We start from the raw sequence: 16009 nt of genomic DNA, 5'->3' as shown, positions 1-16009 counted from the left end.
AACGGTTTATCGGTAACTTTGAATTTAGAAACACTCAATTCGAAATCAATTTCATAAATGTATTTGTTGTTTTAAACAAAGAATTCAATAAACAATTCCATAAACAAAGAACTAAACGTTTTTAAATTCCAAAAGCCGAGGCTTTATTCTCAAAAATGATATACATTCCCGTTTAAAATAGTGATTAAAGTGTCCATTTGTGTAGAATTAATTAAACAGTCTAATAAAGGCTGCCCTTTTGCTGGAATGCTGACATTTAATTAAAACGAGCCAGCGCTTCACTTTAACACAAACTAAACGGGCCCATTACGTGTATGATAATAATGTATATTAATTATTTGTGCACGTAATTAATTAAAAAAACCTATTGATTTTATCTTTCTTTTTTCCTTTTAGTAATTGGTAAACAGATTTTTGATAATTTGTTCATTTTTCCTCACGTTTAAGTTAATGTTTTAATGAAAATACTGGACATTCTGCACCGACTGTGTCATTGCAACGATTCTTCCGATTCTTTTTCACGTCGCGAATTAATGGTTCCAAATCCAAAAAAAGTAACCGAAAAACTCATTGGGCGTTTTGAATTTAGAATCGAAACGTTCCGCCCGAAAATACGAACGTTAGCAGAAAACGGTAAATTCTTCAAGCGAAGAAAAAAATACGTTCGAAATTCAAACATTCGGGGATTCTAGCTGAATGGGTGCGTTCATAAATCTCTTCGTCTCAGCAAGTGATGTTCGAAATACGAAACAGCGCTATCGGAGCCCGTTGGGCAAAGCGTGTGGTGCACAGATAAAATAAATGGAGGAGCTGTGAAAAATGATGACGCGGCCGCGCGGAAAGACGCCCCGAAAGGGGTCGCCGTGCACTGGGTCAGGGTTTGTTGAGCTTCTGACGTTTGTTGTTTGTGTTTCATAATATATTAACGGATGGACGGGAGAGGTTGATTATTATTATAGCTTGACCTAGGTAACGGACGATGGAACGAACTAAATCATTTATCTGCTGAATAAAGATAGTTATTAAAATGGTAATTTTATACAAAGTACAACATTTTAACGTAAACTTGTAACTCGCACATAGAACTAATGATATTTTCTCATCTTTTAAAACTAGTCTGCAGTCTAGCCGTACAATCAACAAATCAACCGCATAGTATAAAAAGAAAACAGCAGCGAATTATGGAGACATCAATTTCTGACTGTTTACAGATATTCTGCAGGCGGCGCCGGTCGTAAACACTAGCTAAACTTTATGGAGGCCGTGTCAAGCAATCCTTTGATGTTCCTTTCGTATTTTTTTATAGTTTTCACACACGGATTTTTATTATTTACTAGATTTATGTACGGTGACGGGTGCGTACATTTTTCTTCGTACGAAATGTTATTTTAAATTTGTTTGGTAAACAAATTGTTTGATTAAATGTATTTGATTAAACAGAAACTTGTAATTACATCGTTTATTGCATTTTGTGGTGATTATGTGGTTCTGTTAGTTTATAGGATGATGGTGTGCTGCTTTTTTATGATTACTATAAAGGAATTACGGTTGTATTTGTTGGTTAGTAAGGTTTTTTTCAGTGACGTTTAAAATCACAATAACTTATGAAAACACAAAAAGAAATAGTTACTAATGGTCTATGAACTGATGATTTACATATCAATTTGCATACAAATACCATTTTGCCGTGATTGGGTAACAAACATACATACGAACTCACAAACATTCGCATTTACAATATTAGTAAGATTATAGAATTGGCCATTTCTAGACGTTATATTAGTTCATGACTAAAAGTCGATTTAATCAAAGTTTCCAATCAAATAAATATGACAGAAAAGCCCAAAAACCAATAAATTCAATCAAACACATTTTATCCCAATTAAAACGAGATAAATAATAACGTTTAATATTTTTCTCTGCACCCTACAGCCGTCAATAGTAGACGGGCGGCCATCTTATTAATTCTCGTGGCATAACACAAAAAGGCACTCACATTAAACAAAGAGGAAGGAGAAATTTAATTAACATTAGGCACAAAGAAGTGCTTCCCCATTATTTATTTAGGTACACAAAAGCATTTTTTTAATTATAATTAATATTTACAAGGCGAAAAAATTGCGCGCCGCGTCTCGTAAGGTGCCTTGAGATCTGTATAGTCCCTGTACCCAGATGTTGGTTGCTTCAACGTAAGTAAACGTCACATTTTGGCGGGAAGTTTTGACACTTCTTTTTTTTAATGACAACTGACGTTTTTTTTCTTGCCATAGTAAAAAAATAGTAAAAAATTTAAAACTGCGTTCTAAATTAACGATCTATTTTCTTTTTCTGGTAGTAAAAGACAATAGTAATAGTGAATTTTACTTCCTCAGGTAGACGAAACGACTTGACAGTTAACCCTCACTCTCTGAGTACGAGGGCGGACCGTAACCCTCAGATCACCGCGGGACTTTATCTCCTCTGACGTCATAAAATAAAGGTTTACTCCACCATAAAGAAAATTAAAATGAATTATTTTGACGAGTACACCAGCGCACCCTGGTGGGGTGAACACTTATTATAATGTAATTGTTTTTCTCGCAATAAGGACTTGTTTTCCGTTTTAATTACTGTCTGGTTTATCGTTACTTCTAGGGTTCGTTGTTATTGAGATTTATGATAGCTAGCAGACATTTTTTGAGGCATTTGATTCTCAAAATTCTTTCACTTGGAGACTGGTTTTTAGGTTCATGCAGGTGATAATGCACTTACAATTATAGCATGGAGCTATTGAGTTAATTTATCTAACACGTATTCGTAAATATTAAGAAAGTATCCCTAATATACATATAGGTTACATTATTCAGACGTACCTAATGTTATCTTGTTTATAACGAAATCTATAGAATCAAAACTCCATAAATCATACCTTATTCACCGCCTATTAGAAACCAATATTTCCACTACAAACGCGTTACAGTACATCTAAATAAAATATGTAAGTGTAAGTATAACCCTTGGAACGCGGCTGGTACACCACCAGATAAAGGGTTCCTTTAACATTCACAAAACATTGGAACAACCCTAAAACGGTCGTCGTAAAAGTCGTAAGAATCAACTAGGGCCCCTCTGTTCGAGTGGGAGACGTCGCGGTTCCGCTGCGTTCCCGCTGCGATACGCATCGACAGTAAAAATTCAAGCTGCGCGATTACGCCAAGGAAATGGCTGTTTTATCATGGAGAGAGGTTCTTGAGGTGTGGGACATACGGCGGAGAATTTTGAACTGACACGCTTTTAGTAACATGTCGTATTTGTAAGTTGAGATCGAGACTTCTGATTATGGTATTAATGTAAAGTTTCATAAAATCGATTGGGAAATTCATTAACCTTACTGTCATAGTGTTTGGAATATGAAACGCAATTAATTTTATTAAATGTTCTATAGACAGGACCTGCTGGCTTCTATAACTGATGATTGTTGTAACTGAGATTCTGCTATATCATGTAAATTTTCACTTCTTGTTTTTGCAACAACTAATATAGGTACAAAAATATGAATGCATAATTCAACTACTCTTAACCGTATCCATACAGTAATTTCTAAAAACGAACTATGACGTCAATACATTCACCACGATGTCGGTTAAAATCCAGAATTATCCGGTTTGAACGAGAATTCATTAATATATTATTGTAATTTTAGAAATTTACCTAACAAACGAAGTATGTGTAAGTAGTATTTATTATAAACCGATCGATGGACATTTATTACCTATTTATCATGCCTATGTACGTAATACGTATGTATGTAGGTACCTATTTATCGAAATACCAGTAAATAACAGTATATTTACCGATAATTATGAGTCATAATATTATACATTTCTATGAATATTTGCAAACGCATAATTTAATGATTACTGTAATCATTGAATTACGTTTTGAGCACAAGACTTCCATGACACCGTGCCTTGCCCTAAGTTAGCAATTTAATTGAATTTACATAGTTACCTAATATTTACTTTTGTGTTCTCTTATGTATGATACGTTTATATAATGATGTAATTGCTTGTTTAATCTCTTACATAGACTTGTTCGGAATAATTAAATATCTGCATTTTTATAGTCTAAGTAAATATTAATGTCGTTTTACGATTTAACTTAAGAGTGGGTTCAATAGGACACTGGCTCAAGCAAAATTAGTATTTTTAATTTGGAATTTCGGTAAACGTGTAGACTTATCACCTGATGGTAAGCAATCGCTGCCACCCAAAGCGTTACTGGCTTTTTGGGGGACTTAAGAATTTAGGGAAAAGGTGAAGATTGGGAAGACGGGTAATTGGGCCTACTAGACTAGTTACATACATACATACATATCGTCACGCCTTTAATCCCCAAATGGGGTAGGCATAGGTGCACAATATGGCACGTAATGCTGCATCGTTGGTCGAGTGGTTGCAAGTGCGACTGCCGGACAAGAGGTCTCGGGTTCGATTCCCGGGTCGGGCAAAGCCATGCTAGCCGTTTATCGGATTTACGAAAATTTCTCAGTAGCAGGGAGTCTGGAATTGTGCCCGGTATATGACAATAGGCTCACCTCCTATTACATGGGACTTACAACATAAATTGTGAAAAGTGGGTGTACTAGACTAGTTTTAAATGAATAATTAGGAAAAATAAGTATTATCTAAGCTTTCTCTTTACACCAGTTATCATAATAAACGCAGCGTAACCGCACGTATTCAAAATCCGTATGTTTCCACCAAAGGGTAACAATTCGTTTCCTCAGTACACATAAGTGCACTAAACGGCCAAAAACAAAATAGTGCTCCCATGCAAATCTGAGGGGGAAGCATGATTGTGAGGAGATTGCTTCCAAATGGTCGGTATCGATGTTAAAACCATTTTGAATTGTAAGGAATGATTTTACAGAGCAAGGGAAAGTAATGTGCTGATTTGTGTGTTGGGTTTTTGGTGATGGGTATTTTTATTTTCTATTTGTAAAGTTGTTGAGTGGAGTATGAGCAACTAGCTGACGGACTGACTGACATACTATTATTTATTTTTTTATTTGTTGACGTTTCAAAAGTGACTAAGTATTTCTAGTTTAATTGAAATAAATTATTTGACTTTGACTTTAATAAAAATAAGTGGTGATGCACAACTGTAAAATGATTGACTATCTTCATGAAGTTCTATTCTCATGTACCAGGACTTCATAAGTTACTAGCAGTAAGGAAATTCAACAGCAAAAGTTCCTCATTTAAAATTAATTCCACAAAAATCCGGCTCATTTTTAAGGAAACAACACAAAACTGTGGCGCTAAAGAAAAATCCAGAGGTATTAAACCTAAGTGCCGTTCACAAGCTGTTTTATGCGGCCTTTCAGGGGTCGTAAACCGTTGGCGCGGTCCGTCAGTGATTCCTGATGGACAATTTGAGAGTTTGTACCACTTCGAAGGGCTATAAGACGAGCAAAAGCCCTGGGGACCGTTATCAAGGTCGGCTCCTAGTACCGCGGATTTGTTTTACAATTTTGAGTCGGGAAGACCTCATAAAGGGGATGAAACGACGGTGAATTTGTAAGGATGGTTGATAAGGAATCGTTGTTAAATATCTTTACGGGCTGTCTTTGGAGGATTACCGGAGCAATGGCTTGTCTGCCCCGTTATACCATGTAACGCAGTTCCAACTTTATTATTGTTCGTGTTTTGTGGGTTATCGGAAACCGGAATCTGTTTTAATTGATATTTGAGACGGAAAATGTGGAATTAATTTTCATTGTGGTGGAACAATTATAATTAGGTTGTTTGTATAATTATTTATGACGTCATAGCTGCTTTAGCACGCATGAATAATGAAATTCAATACTATTTTATAAATAAACTTAATGTACGAATGCTATAATTACCTACCACATTTCCCCAACGCTAGTTTCGGGTCAAAATGAAAATTAATCTTGTGATAGTTCGCTCTAGGAAAATTACCTCAAACGCTCAAAGTACCAGGGTATCAGAAGCTCGGTAGAAGTGTGATGAAAACGTGTGCCTCTGGTATTTTCATTTCGTGTCACAGGTGAGAGTAACGCGTAATTGCCGGAATAACGCCGGGGTTATTGCGTGCCTCACTGACGGGGGATGCTAGTGTTGTACCCGCTGGGATCCCGGGATGAAAGGAATAGTTCCGGGATAGTTGATTGAAGTGTAAGTGACAATTCGGGGAAGATAATGGAGTAATTGGAATAATGTAATGTTTTGTTGTGTCTTTTGTTTTCTTTTTTGATGCTGTGTTGTGGGCTGACTGGTTTCTTGGTGTTTGTCATTTATAACAGTAATAATACTATCTAAAAATACGAATTTGGTAATAGTTAAGCAAAAGAACTTGATCTTCAGTAACCAGATTTATGACTTGATTCTAAAAAAAGTCCAATTCCGGATTCCAGCTTTAAGTAGGTCCATCACTAGAAAGGGTCGAGGATCTGTCCACTTAGTGTTAGTGGGATCTGTAATATTTCTCGTAAATATAATACCTATTTAGAAAAGATAACTGAAAAAAAAAAACATTTTAGTAATTGTAAAACTCTACTAAAACTTTACTAATATAATTAAGAATTTTCTTTTAAATTTTTCTTGAAAAACTCTAAGATTCAAATGCATCGATACCAGGAGAGCATAAGTAACAAGAGGTGCGAACATAACAATATACAGTAAAATCCTTACACAAGTAATTTGCCAGTAGCTGACAATTCTAGCATGTCTTCCGAGCAAGACAAACAGTGCGGTAATAAAATCGTCGTATAACCTGCACGGCACACAACCCACGTCCCTCGCAATGAGTAGTTAACTCTGTTCATTGTTACGATATGAGGTATGAAGCACCTTGCTTTGGGGTTGGGTGCCTTTGATAGCGGGGTAGCAATGAAACTAGTATTTGACGAGGAATAAACGAATTGTCTGTATAGATTTACTTCAAATCTAATTCTTAGTTAGTGAAGTGTATTCTAATTAGATAGTAAGTTTCGAACTTGATGAGCTGAGGAGTTTCTTGAATATCTTAATTTTTTAACAGGAGAAAATCAGAAGAAGTGTCAGCCTCATACTGACTAAAAATACCCCGTTCCTACTCCTGCTTTTCAGGCCGGAGCTCCGGTAACCCGGTAGGCAGTCTGCAGTTTCCAAAGTATATGAAAACTGTGCGACTACCGTCGTGAAATCTTAGCTTAGCCAAGCGTAAGCTCTATTATTTTACGCTAAGGCAAACACTATTAGTTTTAATCAATAAGTAATTTGGCAGTTGGTATATCATGTTACCTACGTACCAGTTCCTAAGAAGATGCCCAATTAACGCTGACTTAGCTACTATTAACACAATTCGCTCCGCTCATCACCTCGCTCTCACTAGCGCCCCGTTCAGTGGCAAATTGTTATTTTCTATGAGGTACGCGAGATCCCTCAAACCGTGATGGTTGTTTAACATGTTATTCCTGAGTGTTATACGTGTTACCCTTTAGGGGGAACCTTAGATAACTGTGTAGAAGTATTGTTTTTCATTGCATTCAATTTCCATGGTTTCCATGAATCCATAGAGTCTTTTTTTGTTGCCTATTTTTGCTTGAAACCAAAGTTTTTGTAGAAAGTGTATTCTGTTTTATAAAGAGATTAACTGATGAGCATTTTGAAAAGAGGTCGCAATATCATGGACTTCTGCTTTCAATACGATATTTTTCCAAGAACTCCTTAAAAACCAAGCACTCTGTCTGCATAATAGTCATCTACCTCATCAATATGCCCCCCAAGTCCCTTCTAATTCCTAAAACACACACATAAATTCACTTTCGCATATTAACCAGCAGAATCCCTTAATTAGACTCACGCCAGACGCCGGAGGTACCTACAGGCGTGCTTAGTAATAATTATCGCGACAATTGACATAAGCGCCATCTATTGACTACTAATCAAATGTAATCCGGCTGTAGCTGGCTAATGTAGTGTGTCGCAACGTCGGTGCAATGTCTCCCGGACTGCGATACTGTAGGCTAGGGATGCCCCTTGTTTATACCCTATTATTGTACCAGCCATTGTCCCTCAGACAGTCTAGCCGCGTTAGCTGGTTAACGATAGTGTTTATCAAGATGTGGCACGTCATAAACCTTCCGATATTGATATAATAAGATCAATTTATGGTGATTAATAAACAATATAAAGATTTTTAACCTACAAATACCAAAGATAGTTAAAATAATGTTGATTTTAGTATGAAATCGACACAACCATGGAAAATTAACAAGATAGCCAAGTCTGTGGCATCCCTAACAGTAAGGGAGCTCGTCCATTGTCCCGATACAGTATCCAATTTCAAGTGGCGACTAGCCTTTTGTTGGCACGTCGTACCGTGGATGTATTGACGGCCATGGCTGTAGGTTGCCTGCCTATATGGAAGGGTAACGTGTCGGAGGGTCAGCTAACACTTTAGTTAAAGAAAATACGCAGAAAGATTTTTAAATATAAGATATAAGAGCTGGCGTAGCTTCATCTCAAGAACGAATTCCCACATCTTTTAATCCCCAGCCTCTACACACATAAATATAATGTGAACCCGCAAAGACGCAAGCCATTGTAAATTCATAGCAATTTAGGTGACAGGAAACAAAAATAAAAATACATTTGTAATCCTGCTGCCACCAGGGACTCAGCGTCAGAGAGAGGCTACACAACACAACACGGAACAAATATTAAGATGTGATAACAAATTCAGTATGCTAGTCTAACGGTGGCGTGGCGCAGGAATAATACATGAACGGAGCTGGGAGACGAACCAAACTAGAGGAAGTTCTTTATAAATGTAAGCGGTATCATCACGTAGTTTTGCCTTAGAGGATAAGCAAAACTCAGGGCAATAAAGGCGTGTGACTTAGATAGAGGAACACACAAAATGTAGCCAGTTCCCAAACTTCACACTCTATGCACGTTCTTCGTTAAAACCGCATCATGAAGATTGATAAACTTCTTTTGTGTTGTTTTGTTATAAACATAAAAATGAATGAACACTTAAGTAATCCAGAGTAAATTACTGCAGTAATTAATGTAGTGCTAGCTTCTCACCATCTACGGGCATTAGCGAAGTAACAGACATGAAACGAAGCTTAAGCATGATAAGGAAACCAGCTTTTATCACCCTAATGAGCAAATTACGATAAACACCAACAAAATTTATTCAGATAGTATATTGAAAGTAACGGCTCGCCCACCAGGCGCACATAACATTGATGCAAATGTCCCATAATTACATTAGCTTAGCATTACAAGGTTGTATTCGAGTTCCATCAAATTGAAACGGCGGGCACCGCCGAGCCGCTGGGAGTTCCCGAATTAATGTGCGCGCCCCTAATTGCGATTGTATGAAGATGCAAATTCGCCTAAGAACGGCTGAACGAGGAATTGTCACCGTCCGTTATTGTTGCGATCCTGGTACTTGTAATTGATAAGGCGTGCGACTATTTGAATTTTAAATTTCCTTTACCTCTCTCCTATCTCGAGGGAATCCCATCCGTCTGGATTGGATTCCCTTTCTGTTTACCATTTCATTATCGGATTCGCGCTTCTTCAAATGTTTAATGTGGTTCATTCAATAATTTACATTGAATTTTTAATCCGCTTTTCTCCAACCTAAACCCAATTACTTCATTAACAGCAATGCCTATGTTTATATAGAATTTAGAAGTGTTTTTTCTATCAATTAAAGTAATGGACAATCATCCAAATAGTTCAAATGTACCAGGGTGACATAAATCGTAGAAGTGAACGAGCTAATGTAATATTTACAGAGTATCGCTCTCGAGAGGTCTGTGGGGTGACCAGGGCCGATGGAAATGTGGGACACAGAGGAAATTGTGACGTGTCATCGTTTTGAAGCTACTTTTTGCACGTCACGGTGAACGCTACCTATGTAAAATAAAATGTACCGAGTCATGAAAAATTTTGCTTTTTTACCTACCGTATTTTTAGCTATTGAATATGGAAAATGTAGTTTGTAATCCAGAATTTAGATGAATGGCAGAAAATATTTTAAAATTACCTAAAACTTTCTACCTTTTTTATCTAAATGTTTTGTCATATAACCAGTAAGTAAGTGCAAATAGTACAGTAAATATATCTGCTGCATGTGGCCCCTACATGGCAATAAAGTCGCCTCCACACCTGTTCACACAGCTCGCTTTCGAGAACCCTTCCTAATGGGTTTACTGCCAAAAATGACTCTCTCGTTTACGCTGACTGTGTTTACACTTTTTTTACTAACGATTAGTGTAATTGGGGTTTAACTTTATAAACGGTTTACAACCTTATTTACACTTATGATTGTATTTTATGAGGTTATAGGATTAATTAATTTTATTACTTTTGCAGCACTGTGTTTGTCTTGTTTTGTGGTGTGTGAACGGTATATTGAACCCTAAAAAGCGGTTTATTTGAACAGGAAGAATATGTAAAGTTGAAAGCAATTTACCAACTTTTACGAGCACATGAAGCTTCATACATAAATCTCGTCACATACCAGGATGTCATAACTCAATAAGAGGTAACACTCATTATTTGACAGAGTAATAAACCCCATAATTACATAGCTTAATTGTGTAGCGGTACCAGGAACGCATAACGGGATAGGCACAATGATAGACAAAGGCGCTTCAAAGTCGACCTGTGACCTCGTCAGTCAGCTTGCGTCTTCGTGTACCAGGAGGTTAGGAGTTAATTACACGTTGGATGAGGTATTATAATAATCAAAAACTTGTGGAGGTGTGTAACTACGCGAAAAAAACGTGATGCCTGTCTTTTGATATTAGTCATTTTAATTATAGGATTAACAATTAGGAAAGATGCTGAAAGAATTCGTTTGGTGAGAACAAGTTGCCTCTGAATTTTTTACATGGTATAAAAAAGTGAGAAAATCATTTATGTTTCATAAAAGCATTAGTCGATGCATGAATAAAATTCAACCTAAAAAAAACAAACTTGAAGATGTTAATTTATAAAATGTTCATATTGCCACATCCACCGCATTGGTCTGCCTGGTCGGATACAAGAATGCACTATGCTCAACACAAGCGCGCCTCCAGGCGTCGGGCGACTCATTACAATAGATTTACGTTATTCCATTTGAATACTAATCAGTATTAAAATGTTATTGTTGGAATTTTAGTTGTGTGCAATGCTCATATAGATAGCGATTAGCGATTTATAATAGTCATGGCAAATGTGAAAGGTTGAGTGTTAAAACTAGTTAAATAAATAAGTATGGAACTTGATTTAAATGACACTCCTAGCATAAGTCAGTATAGAACAAGTCTAAGAGATGTGTAATTGTGTATGTTTACTTTTAGGGAGAGTAGACAAGAAGACATATTACCAGAATTCTTAGGGTTTTATCGAGAAAATGACACTTATTAACGTATTTTTAGAGGAACCTTCATAGGTACAAAGGAGATTCTATTGGTTCAAAGCAAACACTTCAGATATAAAGTCAAAAATACTAGCCAAAAAGCAGAAAAACAACTTATTTTTAAAGGCAAATAAATCGCTGTTAAAATCGCTATCAACAATACCACAGACCTCTTCAAGTGAAGTTCCGCTTATGAGGGAGTATTAAATAGAAATCATCCATTAGCAATAAGCTGAGCTCCGATCATTGGAAAATGACTAGTCATCAAGATGGAATGGAAAGTAAATTAAATAAGTACCGATTGACATGGGAAATCTTTTATGATTAACAATATGGATTTTTTTCCACTCTGATCAACCAATCAGCTGATTCAACGTAAGTTATTGGGTGTTTAAGAGATTTTTTTTCTTGAGAGGTGTTTCATGTTCATTGGTGTTATTCTGGAGGTATGGTTTTAATGAAATAGAAACTCATGCAGATGTACCTATGTGTCTTTGAGATTTTCAATTGTAAACATTTTTAATTTTAGCTTAATCTGTATGGCTATGAATTGGATTCCAATGTTTCAGTAAGAACCACAGATGGGGCCCAGTAGGACTGATGCCTGATCCGGAGCTGCGGACTACCTAGCGAGTTTGCCGTGGCTCTGGCTCGAAAAGTAGGACTAGAGTTTGACACTCCCTCTCGCCTCGACCAAAGCAAAAAAATGTTGAAGTACGAACTTGAATTGTTTAAAAATTCTTTAGTGTTCAATTGTTTTTCAAAACTTTCTTTAAAACCACGGTACTCTCAACTATTTTCTCCCGCTACAATCTTACAACCAACACACTCCACAACCAATTTTAACAGACCCATTCTCTCTTCATCGTTTCAAGCAAAATTCTCCAGTACACCAACAAATCCTATTTCAGTATAGCTCAACTTAAAATGGTGGAGTTTCTTGATTATTTTAAGCGTAAATGATCTAAAATATAGTATTTTACGACTGTGTATCTGGCCCTAGTATAAAATGGATTTAATAATGCGCCGTGGGAAGCATAAACATGTCCTAGTCCCTTCTTGCAATTTTGTTTGCATTTTTGATTGTGAAGATAGTTGAAGTCATTCTTGTGTTAGCTCTAACCGCGGGTTTGTTCGTGTGAGATGTAGCTTGTGTATTATTTTTCTGGGATATAAGAAGTATAGGTTTTAGCTGGCGGTTTTAGTCGTGAGTTTTTTTAAGGGGACAGAGCAAGAAGCTTCTAATTTTTCAATATATACAGGATATTTGTTGAAGGTTGGATTGATCAGAAAGATTATGAATTGTATTAAAGAGAATTTGGTTTTTAGAACATGATGAAAATCGAATCTATTTTTGTGCAGTAAAATTCTGCTAAATGGAAACAAGAAACTATTTTCGATTATATGTTTTGTTTTATAGTATAATTACGTATTTGTTATAATTTCTTCAACTAAAACAGGAAAATCGTCCCATTTCTGATTTTCAAACTCCACACCATTTCTAAGAACGTACAGTCAGACTAAACATTAAATTCACGTGTAGTTTATGTGGGAGTTCTGTTGCCAACGCTACACGGTTCCTTGGCCAATAATAAAACCGTGGCTGTAGTATATGTAACCAATCTTATAGCAGTCTGGTTTCAATTGGTCATTTTATGAGACAACTTATCCATGCGAAGATATTGTTTTGTGGAGGAGGCACTTTTTAATGATTATTTTACGATAGATGAGTGTGGCTCTGTTGTTTTGTTTCGTAATTCTGGGCTGTGGTTGTTTGTTACATTGTCCAGATATGTTTTGACTTGAGAAAATAGACGGAATTCTGCAATATCATAATAATTGCAACTCGATTTTAATTTTATTGATATTTTTACGGCGAAAGCTTGTCTTCATGCTAAAAGAGTTTCGCTTCGATTGTCACTTATTCAATAAATCCTTTTTACATGTCACCACGGTTCAAAAATACGACTGATTAATTACTAAACACATAAACTATAATCTATAACTTACCAATTATTAACTTGTAGTATCGTTAACCCTGTATCTTGTGCTAATTGTTTCTTTTGGTCTTCCGAAGGGTACGGGTGCTGTAACAAAGAAAAACACATTTTAAACGAAACGAGTCGACCTCCAATGGAATTTGAGAACATCCAATTATTGTCGAACAAATCTAAATTGATTCTAATTAAATTGGCCCCACCGTTCTCTCGGCCGATTGTGTGAACAATACGATTTTAGGACACTTTAAGGTTATTTTTTTTAAAAGATTTCCAAAGGATAGGATAAATGAATTGGTTTTAATGTTGGCTTTGTTTGTTCGAGATTTTTTGCAATGGAGACGTTGGTTTTAACATGTAAAACAAGTAACGAGATCGTTTTAAGCATTTTTCTTTTCAAGTTAGAAGTGTAATTTTTATCTTTCCTTTACCGATAAACAGAGGAAAATGACATCATTTATTCATCCTAGTACACCGTTCATACAGAAAGCTACCAGGGCGACAGAAACACGCAACACGTACCGTCCTAATGTTATTGGTTTTTGGCGTGCAACTAGAGAGCTTCGCGCCCCACGAGACCTCCTCCGTTTTATCTCACCTTAGTACATCTTTGAGGTATGTGTGTAAATTATTAAGTTATTGTCGGTTCGAGTCCCTGGTTGAACCTTAGTACTAAGAAATATGTCTCCCAAGAGTAAAATACTCATATTTTTAAGTTGATTATATTAGTATCAAGTAATAATTAACAGGAGCTATCATAAATAAAATATTTACGTTTAATTTTTACCAAGTGTTGTAAGAACGCATCAGTTAAAGTAAACTAACTGTCTTGGTGGAGCCGCACGCGCAAGTTAAGATGGTGGCACAACGGGCGCGGGCGCATTCCCTAAATACATCGTCTTTGATTCTGATTGGCTACGTCGCATCACTTCGACTAAGATGTTAATGTGTTTACCTTTGCTCATAATGTCTGTGATTCACTTAAAATTAAGAACGACATGTTGTAATGCACAAATATTATTGAAAATTTTCGTTTTCGGTCAGTTTGACGTCATTATGGAAACTAGACAGTGTTAAGGAACCACACATTAGTATGGTTTTTGGTTTCTGAATAGAGGTTTATTTTTGTGCGTTTTAGTACTATACATCTACATATTAAATCTTTGTGAATTTTTGGATTGTGCCAGACACCGTACCATGTCTGTGTTGCCAAAAACTATTTTTAAATTGTTATAAAATCATAAAATTCATTGAATTATATGCAAAATGAAACTGTAATAACCGATAACAGATTGTGAAACTACTTTATTATTAAAATACACACACCGTACAGTGTATCACACCCTTAAAGCGCGTGGTAGGTCTACAAACTCCTGCGCACCTAAGTTTATTATTCCAATAACGGGTGTTTGGCTATTGTCGAATTGCACTAATGCATTCCTAATGCATACAGTCAGGATGTTAGGTTTGTGTTCTCGTATGTTTGTTAGTTCGTCAGTCTGTTTATATGGAAGATGGCGGCGATTAATCGATATTTCGAATAATTTCGACGCACATATTACAAGATGAATATTAATTTAGTTTCCGTCCAAATTGATTTTGTTAACATTCAACGTTGATTGCTGTTCGATGAAAGTTTGGATCGTTATTGTGAGAAATTATTTATTTGTTGTGCAATTGACGCAATCGGAATGTGATCAAGTTTTTGTTTTTGATATTTTTTTATTGTTTACTTTTCGATAATTCGAAATTTGGTATTACTCGTTTTTCGTTTTCGATTTTTGCTAAAAATCTTAAGAAAAAGAGCACAATCGAATCGCTTTTTCGGTTCCATTACAAAAAGTGGATATCAAAAATTTATGGGAACCATTAAGGTGGGTACAAAAACCGAAATATGATAAGCAGAGGTCCTCGGATAACGGGATCGTCAAAGATTCAATGTTATAACAGTCGGGACTTTTTGCCCAACCGTCGGAACACAAGAAAGAAGAAAGTAATTGATTTTCAATCGAAAACATTAAAGAATAAGAAATGTTTTTACTTTGATTCTTATGAATTATTTACATGTTTGGAAAGTACAAGAAAAGATAGCTAAAATCTCGAGTTATTGCTGGCCAAACAGGGGTTATTTTTTACTGTGTTACATACAAATAAATTTATTATTTTCAGAGAAAAACATTGATGATAAATAAATTCTCTCTGACGCATCTTAATATGACTTTTGTTTAACACGTTCACTGCGTTACGGGAAATATTTGGTTGTAATTGAGTCTTGCTCTGTGCGGCAGCTAGTTGTCCTGGTTTTACTCTCAGTGCGGAGGTGATTTATTCAAGTATTCGTTCACGTAAAAAAGAGACACCTATATTCCCGATGTGCTTACTTATAGTGTATTCAAATTTAAGAATAAAAATGTACGGGAATTATTTTGTCGTAACGCACAGAAAGGTAATTATTGTACAATAGTGCGATACGGGAACTATTTGGCCGTATCCTAAACCGTGAGCTTCATTTAGTCATAGTGCTGTGCCTTGTCAATACGTTTTTACAGAACGCGATATCCTACATAAAGTTCCTATTAGTCGTGATTATGCAGGAT

At 36.0% G+C, this 16009-nt stretch overlaps 1 protein-coding gene across 1 annotated transcript in view; it reads right to left on the bottom strand.

The window, feature by feature from the left end:
- Positions 1 to 16009, bottom strand: part of LOC118275404 (homeobox protein homothorax) — a 120812-nt gene that overhangs the window by 39687 nt on the left and 65116 nt on the right. The window contains exon 4 of the mRNA XM_050695671.1: positions 13426 to 13502. Coding sequence (XP_050551628.1) covers positions 13426 to 13502 — 77 coding nt within the window. The remainder of the gene's footprint in view (positions 1 to 13425; positions 13503 to 16009) is intronic.

The sequence above is a fragment of the Spodoptera frugiperda genome, chromosome 8 (genome assembly GCF_023101765.2).
Source record: "Spodoptera frugiperda isolate SF20-4 chromosome 8, AGI-APGP_CSIRO_Sfru_2.0, whole genome shotgun sequence".
Taxonomy (NCBI): Eukaryota; Metazoa; Arthropoda; class Insecta; order Lepidoptera; family Noctuidae; genus Spodoptera; species Spodoptera frugiperda.
The sequence above is the reverse complement of the archived record's forward strand: the minus strand, read 5'-3'. Positions and strand labels throughout refer to the sequence as shown.